This window comes from Aphelocoma coerulescens, chromosome 1A (genome assembly GCF_041296385.1).
Source record: "Aphelocoma coerulescens isolate FSJ_1873_10779 chromosome 1A, UR_Acoe_1.0, whole genome shotgun sequence".
Lineage (NCBI taxonomy): Eukaryota > Metazoa > Chordata > Aves > Passeriformes > Corvidae > Aphelocoma > Aphelocoma coerulescens.
In genome coordinates, this window is record NC_091014.1 from 6,476,021 (window position 1) to 6,495,444 (window position 19,424).

General features: G+C 41.4%; 1 protein-coding gene across 4 annotated transcripts in view; it reads left to right on the forward strand.

Annotated features, from left to right (window-relative positions):
- The window catches only part of CELF2 (CUGBP Elav-like family member 2), a 375,542-nt gene that overhangs the window by 264,793 nt on the left and 91,325 nt on the right, over positions 1-19,424 (forward strand). For all 4 annotated transcript variants that reach the window (XM_069034697.1, XM_069034704.1, XM_069034714.1 and 1 more), the window contains one exon: positions 11,090-11,172. In XM_069034697.1, the coding sequence (XP_068890798.1) occupies positions 11,090-11,172 (83 nt within the window). The remainder of the gene's footprint in view (positions 1-11,089; positions 11,173-19,424) is intronic.

Below are 19,424 nucleotides of genomic sequence, written 5' to 3' on the forward strand. Positions count from 1 at the left end.
AAAAAAAAATATAGATAGTTGAAAATTATCTCAATTAAAATAGTGTGTCTATTGAAGCAAATCATGATGCAGAGTGCAGGCTTTGCCAGTTCTTCCACCAGCAGAGAATGGAGCCCCCAATTCCGCGGCTTGGCCAAAAGCAGACAAATCGGGGCAGGGGGGATGTTGGTGGAAACAGTTATTTGTTGATTCAAGTTCAGGGCACTTAGAGGCAACATTTATCATAGAATTTCTTCCCATGCTACTCAAGCATCCTTTAAGCCATCTCAAATGTCTTGTATTGATTTCTTCCATTTCCTATAAGGTACCTTTTGGAGGAAGTGTGACAGACTGCAGTGAGTCAGATGGAAGCAGCGCTGGCACATACTGCTCTGCTGTTACTCATTGTCACTACAATGGCTGTGTCTTTTTACCTCAATTTTTATCTTTTCATGGTTTCTTCAGAGTACTCCTTTGAGCTCAGAACATTTTATTCTTTCTATTTTACAAGGAAAAGCTAGAGCATAGGGAGATGAAAGGCCAGATTGTTCAAAAGCATTTAGGCATCGAAAGATTCAGATGGGCATTGAACATTATTTTCAGAAGAGCTTCAACACCCTATTCCTAGAAATGAGTTATTCAAGGTCAGATTTTAGATTCTCTTGTAGAAATGGTATCCAACTCTTCCAAATCCAGTTAAATGTTGAAAACACCCCATGCACAATATTCTTGCCAAGTTTCTGGGTAGGGTTGAGGTTTTGTTGTTTTGTAAATGAGTGAAGTGTCAGCAATAGCAGTCTTTCCTCTGTGTACCTTCTTTTATGACTCCTTCTCTCTGGACCTCTTCCTCTTTTTTCTCTTAGTACTGATAGTTCTGGCTTTAGATGCTGTCTTTAGAAAACACAAGCTCGGAGGTTTAGACCTGTCAGTGAGGTTTAAACAAAACTTCATGTCAGATACAACAGGACTGGATAAACCGCAACTTAAAAAAATGCAAATCATGAATTCATAAATGTATTGATATATTTCTAAAAACAAGGTATGACACAAGACATTTTATTGTCTTGTGTGTCTATGGCAAATATCTGCCATGCTGGGATGTTCATAGAATCATCCTAGAATCATAGAATGGTTTGGGTTGAAAGGGGCCTTAAAGATCACCTTGTTCCAACCACCCTGCCCTGGGCAGGGACACATTCCACTAGACCAGGTTGCTCAAAATTCCATCCAGCCTGGCCTTGAACACTTCCAGTCATCCACAGCTTCTCTGAGCAACCTGTTCCTCTGTTTCACTGCTCTCACAGTAAAGAATTTCTTCCTAATACCCAACTGAAACCTGCCCTCTTTCTGTTTGAAGCCATTCTCCCTTTCCTCCCACTACATGCCCTTGGCAAAGTTCCTCTCCAGCCAAATCCTGGTCCCCTTTAGGTACTAGAAGATGCTAAAAGGTTTCAGATTCTGTTTCTTTAAAAAAAGAAAAAGGCATTAATTCCCGTGTTCTTGCTATGAAAAAACTCATCTTGTGTGTGAAATCTGCTAGTGTCTGAGAGCTGGTTCCCATCTGATGGGTACAGCAATAAAACAGTAATTTAACTGATATTGTCTGCTAGAGTTAAATAAGCTTGCAATGTATTTTTGGGGAAGTTAAGCTGTGTTAGGAGGGATGTTGTCAGAAGCCGGTTAAAGTCCTTCATTGCCATTTCACAGAATCACAAGCTGGCTGAGGTCAGAAAGAACCTCTGGGATTCATCTTGTCCAATCCCAGCTAAAAGCAGGGTCATCTACATCAGGTTTGTCAGAGCTGTGTCCAGGCAGGATTTTAATATCTCCAGGGAAGGAGAGTCCACAACTTGTTTGGGCAAACTATGCCAGTGTTTGATGACCTGTAGTATAAAAATGTCTTTCCTTATTTTTAAATGGAATTCCCTCTATTTTAATTTGTGGCCACGGCCTCTTGCCCTGTCACTGGACCAGTGAGAAGGCTCTACCTTCTTTACTCCCTCCAGTGTTTTCTTCTCCAGTCTGAGCAGTCCCAGCTCTCTCAGTTGCTTTCCATATGAGAGGTGCTCCAGACCCTTCCTCATCTTCATGGTCCTTCACTGGACAGGCTCCAGCATGTCCACATGTCTTTGCTGGGGAAAAAGAAGGAGATCAGAAGCCCATACATGTCTCAGCAGGGCTGAGAAGAGGGCAAGGATCAACTCCTCTGTCCTGCTCTGCCTGATGCAGCCCAGGATGCCTTTGGCATTTAACCAGTGAAGATAATTTCCAGTACAAAACATAGGTTTTTCATAGTGACAGGGAAAGTTTATAAATTGCAAATAACTCTCAAAGAGTTATTTCAAAATATATCAAATCAAAATATATCAAAATATATCAAAATAATCTCAAAGATTATTTTGAAGGGATAATTTTATAGTAAAGCTCTTCTATTCCAAGTGTTTTTCACTACAGAGTTGCCTCCTAGTTGAACTAGGACTTGAATGGCTTCTCAAGAGTCACAGTGCAATTAGAGGTTTCATTAGAGCAGTGATCTGGAAGTCTTATCAGGAAAAGCCAGTCTTCAGTGATCTTTCTCAAGCATTCAAGTGAAAGAAAAAACAAAAGGAAATCAGGACTGTAAGATGTATGTGCAGGAAGTTTGATTTGCTACTATTGAGTGCCAGGGTTGGAGACAATAGGGCATTTGAAATGACATCAGGGAAAGATGTGTCCCTGCCTATGTTAATTTATGTAAACATGATCTTTTTAGAGTCTTTTTGAACTGAAATACAGTTTTACAGCAGTTTTCTGCTGCAAGAATGGATTCATAAGGGAGGACATCTTAATTTTGTATTTCCATTTTTTTTTTTAGCATCTGTTCTCTGAACCCTCTTTCTCTACTGCATCCAAAGATGTATTTAGCAGATGGTCAAACTTAGGGGTTAACTTGCACAGAGGACATGTTAATTCATTTTAAAGCCAGTAAATTCAAGCCAGTAAACTCCAGTCAATTGTTACCTGGCCAAAGAAAAGGGAAACAATAACCATCAGCTAGGAAGAAAAGAAAAAGAATTTATTTGAGGGAAGAAGAAAGTGAATTAAAGATTAAGGAGCATTAGTGCAAGAATAAGAAGGAAAAGAAGGAAGAAAAGGTAAAGGGCAAATGACAAGAAGGCAGCATAAGAAATAATTATTTGTACTTTCATTTTTTGTAGTTTCATTTTGATGTCCCCCCAATTTCAAGATTTCTTTCTTGATACAATATAGATACATAGTGACAGGACTTATTTAAAACTATTTCCAGTTTAAAAAAAATTCTCATATTTTGTGTATATTCTTTTCTGTATTTTACAAGCAGGAAGTGCAGTGACTTCCCATGGGACACCCCTCATAGATGCAGAGGCTGGAATGCCATTTCCCCCTGCTGTCCTATTTATTTGAGAATTTCTTTTCCAAAAGCTCTGACCAACAGTCTTTATTGTAACCCATATGGACTGATGTATAAGATCCCAATCATTCTCCACCCACCAAACATGAACTCAACAGGAGGCACTGAGCTGCTGCTTTGATTTTCCCACTGATGTTGGTTGGGTGACAGCTGTCCATCTCAATGGCTCTCCCTAGGGATTTGCACTGGGTGGGTACTTGGACAGGCTGGCAAAGGAGGAGCATTCCAGGCCAGGCCACCTGCAGATCAGGGTGTTGGTGCAGTGCTGATGTGCAGGCTCAGTGCCCCTGACTGCTCAGCTCTGTCTTCACAGCACTTCCTGAGTTTGTGTTGCAATGTCTCTCATCCACTACTCAGCCCAGACTAATAAAGCTCAGCTTCCATCCCAGCACGCAGGGATGGTTTCTTTAGGGACAGATTAGTTTGTAATGACATAAAATTGCCTTGATACTATAAACCTGATTTGTGTGTATTTATTTACCCTGCCACCATGTATAGAATCTAATTCTGCATCTGCTTTTTTTTACTCCTTTATCACCATCTAGTGCAGATATCATATGAGTGTTGCCAAGCTGCAGGTGTGGAAGTTGGCCACATCCTTCAGAAGTAAAACAGAGGGTTCCAGGATGCTGGCCATGCACTTCCCAGTCATTATACAGGCAGCAGGAGAGTTCAGGAATTTGCAAAAGCTGTCATTGTCCTATATGAAAAATTGTACATTGAAATTCTTCAGATACTTGTACAGCTATTAGCCATTTAAAACTGTTTAATATAAGTGGCTTATTTCAGAGAGCAAGAAAAGTAGATTCTGGCAATTTTGCCCTTGATATCTTTTCTATCTGTGTCGCACTTTAGTCAAAATTTACATAATAATGGGTAGGGAAGTGTTGTGGCACATGAACTGGTGCATATTAGTTCTTAGTTGCTTTCCCAAAAGGCTTGAAAATGCAGCAAATTTAATCTAGGTCAAAAAAAGGAAAAAAAAAAAAAAAGAAAAAAGAAGAAGAAAAAAAACCCATTTTGTAGGCAGAGGACATTTATAGAGAGCATTTGTATTCACAAGGGTATGGGAATGACAGAGTGCAACTCCTCCAAAAGAGCTCCCCGGTGCAGCTGAAGGCTGACAGCAAACTAGGACTTGTGGCCAATTAACAGAAAGGCCGTCATAACTTGCAAGGCATGGAGAGAAAAAATTGAGCTCCATGGGATCATTTTTCACTGGCCATTTACGGGGCTGTTACCGGCCTGGAGCATTTGTGCTTTAATGCAAGCAATGCAATGAGGGGCACTCTGGGGCTGGGGCACTGCCACCCTGAATGCTACAACCAGGAGGAAAATTAGAGCACAGGGTGGAATTTGGCATGTCCCAGTTGTGAATCCTTCTCACATGTGAGCCCTTTCCTACATTCAGCTAATGTATTAATATTAGAAGTGGCATCGCTATAATATGTGCTGTCATTAGAGTGGCAATGTGGTTTCCTGGCTGGTGACAGGACTGGTAATACGGTTTCCATCAGGGTGCCAATTATATCAAACTATTAGCAAACCTGAGCTAATTGGGAGGCGGCATCATTAAAAGTTGATTTCTGCTGTATTCGGCAATTCTATCAGGGATTGCTTCGGGAGTGAATCCTTTCCATCTTACTCTCCCATGACTCCATAGACAATAGAGCATAAGGATGGTGCAAGTAGGAACCAAAACACATCCCTGCCTTAGCCACCTTCTTCTGATAAGCAGAGTTTCAAAAAGAGTTGGATTTTTATTTCTGGGTTCCTTGGTCAGAAATGGCTGTGTTTGCTATTCAGACAGTTCACGGTTTTCTCTGGTTTTGTCTGGAGTGACCCAATCAAAATCTCTAAGACTTGAAATACCTCTCCTAATACTAGACCAGCATCTCCAGTGCAGGTTAGCTAATTGCACTAACATCTGTAGCACAGAATAAATGCCAGGCAAGGTTCCCATTGCACTGCACCAAATGTAACAAAAGTGAAAATTCTCATTGCCCAACCACACACCTGAACTCCTTGTAGCAACAGGTCATCTCAGTGGCTTTAGTGGAAAAGAGCTTTTAATGTCTTCATTGGCTTTTGGAAAATGACATTACAGGTCATGGTGTGTTTGGTTGCAAATCACACTGTTCAGGCAGCTGTTTGTGATTTACAGAGCACGTATTCCAGAGTTTGGGTGGATGGCTGGAATGCAAGAGACCTTGTTAAAGCCTGCCCTGTATTAGTGTAGTGTTTAAATTTTGGTAGTGGATGAGTGAATGTGGAAATCAGGAGAGAAACATTTGGAATGGGGAAAGAAAACAAGAAAAAGAAATCCTCCTTAACTTAAACTAGCTTGAACTGTGCTGGATTGACAAGAAGCTACTGTCCCCATTGAGATTCCAGGCTTGTATGGAGCCAGCACCTGTTCTGCTTGCAAATGCATACACAAAAGTGAGCTTCATTCACAGAAAGAAAGAAACATAGCAGGACTTCACTCATTTAGCCTTCCAGGGCCTTCAGTCCCTTGATCTGTCAGCCCCTTAGAATTCAAACGCGGCCGTTAAAGGAATTTTCAATTCACAACATGATGACTTTGTTGATGTCCTGAATGTGAATGTGTTTTGAATTGAATTTGTCTGCCAGGATTCCATTACTTGCTAAAAGAATACAGAGTTCAATCATCAGATAATCATTATAGCTGTTTTGAAGTGTTTATTTTATTAGTCTAAAAGGTAAAGCAAATTTCATACTTTTAAGTTGTAGCAGGCTTTGCAGGCACCCTGATAAGCTCTTGTATTTCTATACCCCATGGTTAGGGTTCAGATACTGGCAGCAGGTGATAATATGCACAACACAGGAGAGATCCAAACTGACAAATTTTGACAGTTGAAAACTAAAGAAACTAATAAATCCGACCAGCAAATATAGGTTGGTTTTTTTCCTCCTGTATCTTTTCTCTTTTAATTCCCAAGAGTTAAATTTTCAGGCCTGGGAGATTGCAGAATGTTTTTCTTCAAGCAAATCAAAACCTCAGAGCATCTTGTGGAGCATGTTTTAATTCCTGTCCACATCCAAGGGTTATTTTCTCATCTTGATGCACATGTGTAATTCTTGGTAACTTTAACACAGGAATTGTCTATTCAGTTTAGGGAGCTGTAAAAGACTTTTTCTCACCCGAAGCAAGATGGAGGTTGCCGTATTCATTCAGGCATGAAATCCTGGCTGAGAGATTAAGCCTCTTACACAGATCCCAGTGCCGTTAAATGCCAGCGAGGACTGTGTAAGCCACATCTTCAAGTGGAGGAGAGCTTCCCTTTGTTAGTTGTTCAAAATTAGGAATGTAAACAGCTCTCACGGCATAATTAGTCTGTGTTTGAATTGGGAGAAAGTGAAGGAAATAATGGTATGGCAGAGCTCCTGGAGATGTCATTGAGCTGGATCTTGCAGCCTATTAATGCTGTGGCTGCTCTCCTGGGAAGTAAATTTGGGTCATAGAGCAGAAGTCACAAGGGAGGAGAAGCCCCATTACATGGGGTCACTAACAGCTCTTTGAAAAAATCCTCTTGCTTACAGGAGGAATGGCATTTCTTGAAGTTTCATGGTGAAAACTGCAATTTGTCATAATTCCACAATGTCCTCCAGAAACCCAAGTTCACTGTCAGCAGAAAATCATGGCTACAGTAGTCTGAAAGTCTTCACCACTTGATCTACTTTTTCCCCTTCCTCCCTTCTAAATGAGGGCTTCAGTGAACCCATGGCTTGATTCCCCTGTAATCCATTGCTGCCATCTTTGACAGTGACTCACGTAAAGCTGTTTCTAGCCATACACGAGGCTGTTTGTCCCTGTCACTGTCTTGCTAAACAGGTTTCTGTAGAAATTAAATAAATAAAATCTCCACCACTGGTGCTAATTGGTGCCTTTGGCAGCCCGAGCAAGGGCTTGTGAATTGAATGTGTCATGGAGAATTGAATGTGTCAACTCTCTCCCAATGGCTGGGACCTTGAGGTCTTTCTCTGGCACTAAATTTCCTTTGAAAAAAGAAAAAAAGGGGAAGGGGGGAGGGAAGGAGGAGAGAGAGTGAAAACAAGCTGAAGTAAGAGATCTTTTCCCTTTTTTTAATGAGGTGTTGAAGTTGAGCATTGTAGTGTCCACACTGCAGCGTTTGCTCGTCAGATGCCTTGAGAAGTGGGGCTGTTTTCTGCTGTTGTTTCTCAGGAATCCCATTTGTTGCCATTAAACGCCGAGCAGCACAGAGTGGCAGGTTTTATTCAGTCTGTTCAAGCATCTGGCAGGATAGCCATGAAGTTGTTGCCGATGTCCTTAAGGGACTGTAGGGATCTGCATGATTCATTCAGCATTTTTTTTAAGGTACAAAGAAGAAATGCCTTACGCTGTAGTAAATACTGTTCCAAGTAGAGCACAACCAGCTCAGCAGAGCGTGGGAGATTTGCTGCTCTGGAGGTACTGACAGGCAGCACGAGCTCCTCTGCCTGTGGGCAAGAATACACTAACCCATGTGGAGTTAAACTGGGCTGTATTTCGGGCTGCTGAGGAACAGCAGAACCATGTCCACTAACCAATTCACCTTTTAAGTTGTCCTGACTAGGAGGGGAGAAGGTTATCACTGCCAGGCTTTGAGCTATTTGCGTGTCAGAAAAGTCTAGTTGTGGTTCAAGCTGCTGTCGAGTTTGTCGGTGATGAAGCAAAGACTGTGTGTGCATGGGGCCTGAAGGGGAGGGTTGTATTTTTTTTATTTTCTTTCAGTAGGAAACATACTCTTTCTTTTCCAGCTGGGCCACTTGTTTGTCTTTGAATATCAAATTTTCTTTAGTAAAATGGAGGAAGGAAGATCATTGCCTCTTTGCCTTTAAGCAGGGGACAGCTACCAGTCCTAAAACACAGACTAGCCCTGTCCTTTTACACAGGCATCTTCCCCTCCAATATTCCTGCAGAAAAAACTGAATTAGGTACTTTTTTCTATGTACTGACCTAAAACGATTTTACACTGGAGACATCTTCAGTGCAGTTTGTGTAACATGGATGCAGCACCTCTGGAAAATGCACAGGCTAAGCTACAGCATTTCCTTGGGTAAACATGGACTATGGCCTTTTCTGTTACTCTCTGTTCTCTTATTTTCCTTTTTGAGTCCAGCTCTGACCGCTGTAGCAAATACTTTCAAATTCAGGTGTCCACAAGTGAGTGTCCATACTCTACTCAAACCACAGCAAACCAGCTCTTGTTGTGGGGTTTGTTTTATTTAAGAAGATATAAGCCAAATGGATCCTGAGAAAAATTTTATCCATGTGCATTTTCAGATGTATAAGTCTGTGAGCTTAGAAGTCTCTGTTTTTGTCAGGGTCCGATGACCTGCCTGAGACATCTGCACGTTTCCCATTAAGCTACTGTTTCTTCCCACCCTCATTCACAGAAACATTTTTCTCTCCTGAGCTATTACTTCCCAAAAATGACCAGTTAAAGGGTATTTCACAGCATATTCATCTTTCAAGTGCAGTTCTTTCAAGTAGTGCCAAGAATGATAAACCAATAGATTTCAAATTTCCTCTTATCAGAACGAACCCACAGAGCTGAAATCTAAAATGAAACTCTTTGGGCCCATGGAAAAGGACATGGAAATTGCAAAGTTGTGATTACAGCTTGATATTTTCCCCTCTGAGTCTTCTCTCCTGGTTAAAAAACTTTATATTAAAAAGCTCATAAACCAAACAAAGAAACAATAGGAGATAGACTTGGGGCTGGCTGTCAGGATAGAAAAATATTGCAGTGTTGTCTCAAAGTTGAACTATTAAATGTCACAAACTTGGATTATTTTTTCATTTTCATCTGGGGTAAAATAATTCAAATTTTCAGAATTTTCCAGTGAAACGGGAGATTTAGAAACACTTAAAGGAAACACAAACCCTAACAGGCTGTGCCTGTCTCTAGCACACATCCCTGCGAACAATGTTCTGCTTACTGAAATAATTACTAAACCATCTCCATCGTAAAGTGTGAAATTTTGAAGAACTTGTTGGCAGTATGAAAAATGTTTCTCTCAGCTGTGTTAAGTCTGCATTACCTGACTGCCCATGTTTTTCTATGTCTGCAAGTGATTTTCTGCATTAGGGATAAACTTGTGTGTTCCATCTGGGAATACATGGTCACTTTTTCTTGTTACAGAGGTAGTGGTTGTCACTGGCCTGGCTGCAGAGCCAGAGGGAGCATTCACAGTGCCATGCACAGCTTGAGCCAAGCAAGGGGCAGTGAAGGGGTCATTCTGGATTCAGCCCTTCCCTCCAAGGTGTGGTATGGGCCACCTCCACACAGTTACTTCCAGGGTTTGCTGTGTGCTGCTGTGCACACCTTCTCCTCGTGTCCTTTGCTATTACAGGGATGCTGCAGGGTTGAACACAAGCAAGCATGTCAGGTGGGCTGGGATGTTTCACTTTGGTCAACATTAGGCAGCTGATACAAGCATCATCTTTGCTCACCGCCTGAAGCACAGATTATTTTATCTGTGTCACGCTCCAAGGGAGAACCAAGGCTCATGAGCCAGGGTTTCTTTTATTTACTGATTGGTTTTGACATTTCTCTGGAGTTGTAACAAACCTCTGACTGTGATTAAGAGAGCAGGATTGTTTTCTGATTCATCAGTAAGACCTGCATCATCCTGTTTCATGTGAAGTAGGTTTTACTTCAGTAGCCACTTCTGCCCCCCAACCAGCATTGCTCAGAATGTTTTCCCCTCTCCCCATAGCAGCTGGGTCACCAAACACCCCATTTGCAGACAACATCTCATCTTTGAAGTCAAGGAGCAGATTTCATTGCCATGGGGCATTACAGGCAAACGCTGGTCCTTGCTTTTTGTCCCATGCCTGTGACGTTATAGTTCTTCCCTGAGGATCTGCCTGTGAGCCCTGACCTGACCCTGGGGCTGGTATTGAGCTGCCTGGCTTGTGTGTGCTGCAGCAAAAGCTACTTCACACGTTTGCAGTGGAGAAAGTGACAGCAACCCATGTTTGGTCCCACAGACCACCTGGCTGGACCATGCTGTCAAAAGGGAAACCACAGGATTAAGACAACTAAAACCACCTGCTTTACTGAAAATTCGACACATGCAGGGAGTTAATGCTGTCAACCATCAGCAGTCTCCACTATCCCAGCAGTGGCAAATTCACCTGTAGGTTGTTTTTCATTCTTGAAACTGAGATGAGTGTCCTGCCTCCAGTACTGCCTGGTTTCAAAGAAAGGGGGGAACCAACCTTAGCTCTTTTGTATAAGGCCCTTTAAATAGGGTCCTGCTTTAACCTGATTTTCTGCTTGGGATGTAACAATGAATTCCTGCTGCTTGAGCCTGCCATGTTACTTACATTCAAAGTATAATGAGGAGCCTTCAGAAAAATATAACCTTATTTACAATGTACAAAGCCAATTGGATTTTGGTTAACAATTTCTAAGTGATTACAGTTCACTAACAATGCAGGTGTGCTATAGATGCAATGCACAGGGGGGGACTTTTTATTTTAAACTATACAAGCTTTCTTTTATTCATGTCATTGAGGCGCCTCAGGATAATTCACTTTTCTAGCTTTCATAATGTGTTGTTCAACCACTGTTTTTTCTCTCTCCCTATTGTACTCTCACAAATCATACTCACTAATTTCTGAAAGCTTTTCATTTCTCTCTATAGGTTGTTGTTTCGTAACATTTTATACAAGAAAAGCTGCTCTTGAGGCACAGAATGCACTGCACAATATTAAAACTTTACCTGGGGTGAGTACATTTACTTTTCGATCCTAATTATTTTATTGCCAGAAAAATAGCCCTTTTGCTCTCAATGCTGCTGGGTGCCCCAAATGACCTTGATCTCTGCAAGGAAAGTGGCTAAGCTGATGGTCTGTCCTGTATTGGTGCCAGTCCTGTAGCAATGGCATCATGTTCAAAGGCAGTTGCTGTTCTCTAGAAAGTCCCTTGGCTGGAAAGCATGCTGATTCCTGCTGACTAGAGACAGTGGCCAAAGAGCAGTTTGGATCCTTTTTTTAAATTTACTTAAGGGGTAGGGAGGAAGGAGACAAAACATACGGCAGGAAAACACTGCACCACTGGGGCTTCACGTTTGAAAAGGGAGAGAAGACGAAAAGACAAAACACAGCCAGCGTTGTTAAATGTAGCCCTTATCCTCATGGTCTCTAAACAACCTGAATGCAGTGGCTGCACATCTCAGCATGTTGTGGAGTGTGTTACCACGTAGCTCTTTGCACGGTGCCATCCTGTCCCCTGACATCACCTCTCCTCAGCGCCTACTCCCACTGGCACCAGCATTCAGAACAGTTGTGGTTGTGTTGTACAAACCGTATCTTTGGTGTTTTCCTATGGTATTTTATATTTAAATTACAGGGCTACAGAGATGTATATCACTGGTAATTGTATGTCTTAACTCTGAAATCTTCTTGTACCACTGTTTTCATTTTCTCTGCTGAATACTTTGAGGATGGAAGAGAAAAAATGTAAAGGATGGAGGTATATTCCCTCTTGATGTAGGAGAAGTGGTCAAGTATATGTGTAGTGTCTGGTTACAGACATGAAAATAAATAAATACACTGTGTAAATAAATAGAGCATTGACTGGACTGACAGTTATATGGCCAATATCTCCTTTACTTCCTATGTGCTGTGTGTGAAACTGGACACTGTGTTTGAAAAATTATATATGGCCAGTTCACTTTACACAAGTGATTTTCTGTTAGGAAAGCCAACTCATGTGTCATGGAAATGACCAGTGTAGAGAGGTGTGTTGGACAGTTACCCATGAGCCCTGCTAAGCCACCAAGGTAAAAAGGGATTCCTCTGTCATTTGTAATGAAAATGCTGGGAATGGTGGTAGGACATTTGCAAAGGTAGGCCAGCCACAGGAAAACAGGAGAAAAGTTGAGGCACTTCAAGTGGTGTTTTCCAGCCACTGGCCCTTGCAAGGGACAGTGTCAAGACCTTGCAGGCCTCCCAGTGGGAGTCTCGGCACTTGTGCCATCCTCGAGAGAGAAAGGAGGGCTCTGAGGGACGATTCCCTTTGAGACCCCTTTGGAGCTCAGGCTGAATCTCAGCATCCCCTGGCTCTGCCACCCCAGTTGTTGGTTCCCATCCCCACCGCCAGAAAAGGCCGAGCCCTTGGACAAGTGCTCTCTAATCCCATTCAATGTTGCACCTAAACCAACTCACTGAGTAATTGGTCTCCATCGTGCTGAGTCAAATGGCTTTGTGGACTGGCTGGGTAGGATGGAGGTGATCCCAAGCTGCTGGAGCAGCACCCTGCCCAGATAGCATCTCTGAAGCTCTACCAGAATATCTGCTCATTGCCCCTTTAAGAAATAGATGGTCCATTTAGAATCACAGCATCATTAAGGTTGGAAAAGACCTCCAAGATCGAGTCCAACCTTTAACCAAAAACCATGATGTCAACTAAATCACAGCACAAAGTGCCATATCCAGTTGTGTTTTGAACACTTCTAGGGACGATGACTCCACCACTTCCCTGGGAAGCCTGTTCCAATGCTTGACCACCCTTTCAGTGAAGAAGTTCATTCTGTCATCCAACTTAAACCTCCCCTGTGCAGCTTGAGGTCATGTCCTTTCATCCTGTTGCTGGTTTCCTGGGAGCAGAGCCCAACCCCCAACTGGCTACACCCTCCTGTAAGGGACTTGTTGAGAGTGATAAGGTCCCTTCGAGCCTCCTTTTCTCCAGGCTAAACAAACCCAGCTCCCCCAGCTGTTTTTGTTCTCTGTTCTTCCCTGAGCCCCCCCAAGCTTGTTGCTATGTTTTGAGAGATCTTATTTATCCCAGTGGGCAACTCAGAGGGGCAGATTCCTTCTCTGACTTCCTCACAAACAGGTGGCAAAGCTGGCTCAGCTCTGCATTACATCTTACTTGAGCACTCCTCCACTTCTGCACAGCTAATGAGCAGGCCGCAGTTAAAGACACTAGTGTACCTTTTGATGTTTTTAAAATAACATTCAAAATTTGGGTTTTTTTCTAAAGCCCTCTCTAGCTCTTTGTCATTTAAAATTTATCTTTCCAAGCTGTTTTTTCCTGTCCTGACTGTAAGGTTACAAAGTTTTCTTTTAGGGAAATATGGAAATTGGATTCCCATGACTCTGGGGCCTTGGCTTTAAAAATATTCCTGATATAGCCAGAGGTGTTTAGATTTTACTATGAGATAAATTTTTATACTTACTTTTTAAAGGGAAGCCTCTAATAAAAAGAAGCAACTTGAATGCATTTCTAGTGCTTGTCTTTCACAATGATTCAGCATATATTATGTAACAGATTCTATATTTTGCACATGCACTATGCTGACATTCAGTGTATATGGGGATACTGTTATGCTGCATCTGTGTATTCCCAAAATAACTTCATTTAAGCACGCTTTAAAGTTGTAGCACACATGCTGGAAATGCTTCACGTTAGCAGGATTCTCCTTATATGAATTTTTGCAATTTCTGTATTGTTCCTCTTGCCTGCTAAGCAGCTTTTACCGAATGAGCAGGAATAGGTAGTGGATAGGTCTGTGTGTGAAATATTCTCAGAGCAAATGGAAGCAATATTCTGGCAGAGCTACAACAAGGGATGAATTTGGATCAGGTTCATTTGGGCATCAATGTCAGCTTGCTTCCAGTAAGCGAGGTATGATCAGTAGGAGGTTCAGTAATAAGGTGTCTCCTGGAAACAAAAGAATCTGTGCCTTCCCCTTTTGCTGTAATACCACCGTGCATCAGATAAGGCATCCTTAAATAGCCCAGGGAGAAAATCTGAGGGAAAGGCAGGTGATTTATTAGTGTAAGGTAAGGAAAGCTGGTAGAGGCAGGAGCAGGGCGCTGCAGGGATGCTGTGGCTGTTGGAACTTGTCTGTGTTTTACCTGCACCCAGGTGTAACCCGTGCTGCTGCAGAAGCATGGAGGAGAATAACTCTGTGTTAATGATAGAGCCTAGATTATTTCTGGGTTTAGTATCTTCATTTCTTAAATGCAGACTTGCTCCATGTGGCTTGGTAAGCAGGTTTTGGATCAGCACCGGTGAAGCCAAAAAAGTGGGGGTTTAGTGTGAAATTTATCGCCTTTCCAAGGCTGCATGTTCAGTTTAATTTAAGTAGGTTTTTGAGCAAAGCCTGTAGTGCTATGTCTCTATCTCTGCTTTTTGCCTGGACCTCATCCTTAACGCAGACATGAAAACACCAGCGCTTGATCTGCTCCTTTGAGCTGCACCCTTTTAGTGGACATGAAGAAAATAAGACCAGACATAAATGATTAATGCAGAATCTTGGAAGAAAATATTGCAGGGTGCCTTGCTGTTTGATTACAAGCCTTGGAATTAGTCAACATTTCCATAATTCTAAACCAATATACACCTGTTTTCCCACTGTGATGTGAAGGCACAACTTAATTTAACAGAAACCCCGCTGTGCTAAATCTCTCATTAAATACCAAGCTAGTTCTGTAATTTAAAGTTGCAGCACTACTATTTTAACTGAATTGCCTTTGTATTATAAAATTAATAAGAAGTTAATGATGCACTTTGCTGTATTCTCTCAGATTTTTTTTTTTCACAGCAACAACAACAAAAAAGAAAGATAAAGAAGAAAAACATGTCACCAGCTGACATTTCAAGGCTTTTCTGGTTTTAATCATTTTCCTGAGGATAGAATTCATTTAAAAGATTTTTTTTAAAAAAATTTTAAAACTTTCTGCACAAGTAGGATCAAACATCATCTTTTTACTCATGATTAATATAATCTCTCTGTCGGTCATAATATTCCTTGTCATATATTGGAGCTTTTATCTTTCCCAAAATAAATATTTAGATATCACTTGTTATGTAGGATTGCTACTAGGCAGAGAAGAAGATATGCAATGTTTGACAAATACAGGCATATTGTTATGATATATGATACTGATCAACGAAATAGGGACAGTTCTCTTCTGTTTACTTGGTGCTGGCATCACAAGTAGCTTTTATGTCTTGCAAATGAACAACATGAATTTTCAGATGTGTCTTTTCAAACATAGCATTGGAGCAGGTTGCTGATACCCTCACAGCTCATAGAGATGTGGTTTATATTATTCAGCTTTGAGTCAGGTTTTCTTGGAGTGTTCATTTGGATTTTGTTTCAAAAGGCAGAAGGGAGAAGAGGGAAAAACTCAATTTGAATGTAATAATGATCTTAGAAATGGGCTTCTTTGGGATGAGATGTAGAACTGAGGCCTTAACTAGTCTCATCTTCATTAAGAATCTCATGGCTTCGTTAGAGGTGTTTAACTTCTATTCCCTAAACAGAGTAATCCAATAAATTCCACCCATCTAAATTTATACTGTACCATCAGTTAGATGTAATAATCTTGGTTCCCCCATGCTCTAATTTGCTGCTTAGTGAAAATTGGCTTCTGTATAGAGGGCAAACCTCAAAGAGCTGTATTCAGGGACTGCTTTAACTGCCTTCATGGCGCTGACATTTGGTTTTTGTTTTAATTTTAACACACTTTGTTTTAAAAACAGTGTGCTCTCTTTTGCTGACAAGTGAATCTGGTAGGATTTCCTGGCAAGGGTTAAGTGCAGATGGGTAACACAAGAGCACTATATGTTGGTTGGATTCTTGGAGCCAAGTAGCTGAATAAATGCACCTTTAATGTCATGCAGAGGTTATTTGAAGTCAGAAATCAATGGGCATCCATTTGTAAAATCTACGCCTAAAACTCTTTGGTGTCTTTGTTCTGTATTTGAAGTTAGATTTATTGGACATGGTAAGGGTTATTTGTTGTCTTTATGTACAGTTTTTGATATATCCTCCTACTTAAGGTTATCACAAAAATAATTAACAGCCCACACTCTGCACTCCCATGCTTTTAACAGAGTCATGGTTTACGTGGTTCTTATTTCAAGTGGGATATACATATTCCAAGTAGCAGCAAACCTTTTGTATTAAAGTTCTGGCATGAAATTAGGACATTAGCTGTATGAATTTATTTGATTAAGGGTTTAACAAGGAAGAAATACCATTCTGAGAAATCTCTCAATATTTTAACAGCAAGGTGGAGTTCGTAGGAACTTCTTTTTGTAAAATATTCATGGCTTCCTTTTTTGCCAGATGTTGTCAAGGGAAACATTTTTAATTTTTACATTATAAGAATCACTGCTGGTTTTATTAAACTTTTTTGACGTCATAGGGAAACAGGACTGGCTTAGAGGGAACTTTGCCCAAAGGTTGTGTACTGGCTGTAAGGAAACCTCAAAGTCCATTTAGGGGTGTAGAATAGGAAAAAAATGAACTTTGAAGAGGAACTTGGGCTGTTCTTCTCTTTTGGTGCCCATTCACAGTAGGGTCAGTTCTACCCTACACCAGGCTGGCAATCACTGGCATGATGCCATTCTGCTCTGGGGCTTCCCTTCCCCCTTTGGGCCAGCTCAGGTAAAACACATTTGTTCTTGCTCAGTGCCACAGTGTTGGTATGGTCAAGGAAGTGCCACAGACCGTCTGGGGACCTGGGGCTTGAGGGTCAACGTGGGAGAGAAATCTCAGGGCTGTGCAGAATTGGGTTAGCAGGTTTTTTAACCTTTAGAATAATCTGGTTCAAAATGCAGGCACCCATGATGATTTACTATGAAACCTCATTCACATTCTGATAAAATACCATTTGTCCAACAAGGAGCAAAAAAAACCCAAATATATTTCTGGTTCTCACTTAACATCATGAGCCACTTTCTGATGACTGTGCTGGCACTCTCCTTTATGGAGCAGTGTTTTAAAATCCAGTTCCCTTCTCTGTTTTAAGCCTTATGGTTTTTCAGTACGATATGAACATTATGTAAAAATTACCTGTAATAAAAAGGTAATCATCCAATATGACTTGAATAATAGCCTGAATATGATATATCAGTGACTCTGAGAGATTTTGACAAACAGAAAGGGAATTCAAAGAGCAATTAACTTAGTTAAGGCTTTGCAGTGATTGATTTATGATGACAAATTAAACTAATTCAGTACCCATATAGTATGGCCAAATGCTGTTTAATGAAGGATCCAAAGAGTATAGAACTGCTTAAATGATAAAAATAACCAGATGGGAAAGAGGAGAATTCCCAGAGAGCATCTGTTCCTAGGAAGGGAGCTCTAATACACTGAATGATGTTGAGAAAGTGAATCTGGCCCATTCCTTCCTTTAAAGTACTATGCAAATAAACCCACTTAATGATACACTTTGCCCAGCTTAGAAGAAATATGGGGGGTTTATTCAAAAACACCACTTCTACCCCTGCCCTTTCCCCTCAAAAAAAAATGTTGCACTGACTCTACCACTTCAGTGAAAATCAATATTTGCACTAAGTTCAGGTACCTTAGTAGAAAAGTTGGATTTGGACCTACCATTGCTGTGAAACACAGAATGGATCACCAGCCCTGGATTTATAAAATGGAAAAAAGTGACTTAAAAACCCAGTGAAATCTCTGTAAGTAGCTGAATTTGGAGCTTAGTGGGAGAATGTGGATGTTGTGCAGGCACAGGGAGAGGAGAATATTGACCAAGTGAAAATAGCTTCTCTAAATCGAGCAAAACATTTAGTTCATAATTACATTGTCCCTTTTTCTCATTGAAGGATGGAGGGTCAAATTCACCTTCACCAAATTCACAGCCTCATCATTAGGGTAACTTTCTGGCATGCAGGGAGAATGCAGTTCATATCCTCTGTGCCTTGTATGTTGAAAGGATTTAGCTTAGATCGACCTAACAGAGCCTTCACCACTGGACTTAGTTAAGATTAGGGGTCACTGTTTCTCCTCTTGAAGCTGGTCCAGCTGTATGAAAGTGTCAAATTCTTGTGGGAGTGAGAGAAAGCAAGGAACAGCACTTGGTTGCCTGCTACTGAGGGCAGTGACTCAAGTACTGTGATATCTGGAAATGAGTCCATGCTCTAGTAAGTATTTTATTCTTTGGAAAAGCTTCAAAGATTTGGAAGAGACTCTCCAAGAACAGGGAAGTGCAGGAAGATTCATTGCTGAGGCACTGAGAGAAGGTGGCTAAACCTCAACCTGCCTTACTCAGGGGAGTGATGCCCTGTGCTGTGTCAGGAGGGTGCAGAGCTGCACAGGGCATGGGCATCAGTGAGGTGGTTTAGATCCTAAACATCCATATCAGGTTGTTGCTTTTCCTGCTGGGAAGCGAGAGCACATTGGCCCAGCTGCAAAAGCAGTTAGATACACTCTAGGTTTTTTAGAGAACTCTGGGAGTAGTTCAGGAATTTTTTTTCTTTTTGCACAGCTTTGCAGTATAATAATATTGGATTGGAAAGTAAGTAATGCATAATAGTGGCTTGACCTCAGAAAAATTCACTAATGTGAAGCCCATCCCCTAAAGACCAAACAGTTCTGGCATGTGTCACTGGGAGACCTCTGGTTTCCATAACTCTGACCAGTTGAGGTCATCACTTTGCAAAATCCCTCCAGAATTTTTTGTCCAACTTAGAGCATCTTACTCAGTGAGGGTGGAGGATCAGTTCACAGGATATCACTTTTAAGCTGGGTACCCAAAAATCACTGACTTGGAGAACTCTTTGCTGTGCACTTCAGAACGGAAATCTCTGAAGAAAATCGAGAGGCCATCACTGGAGTACTCGAGGGTATTGCAGAGCTCACCAAGATTTAGGTGGGGTGCTTAGCTAAGGATAATAGCCCAGGCACTCTCTTAAACAGCTATTTATCCTCCTGCTGGTGTTAGCTGTTTTCTGTTATCTGGAACAGAAAGTACAGGTGCTTCAGTCAGCCTCATTAGCACCACAACACGAGCTATTAAAATTGTCTTCATAATGAAAAACTAGTTCAGGGAGCCTTCCTAGCTGTCTGTCTATTCCTACAATAGTGAAATTAGAGAGGCAGATCATAAACAGTGTTGCAGGCATCAGGAAGCAACATCATTAGAGGTGCCCTTGGATGCCATATACCTGCCTGGATAGCAATGTTTGGCACCTGTGGATCTGAGTTATGTTAT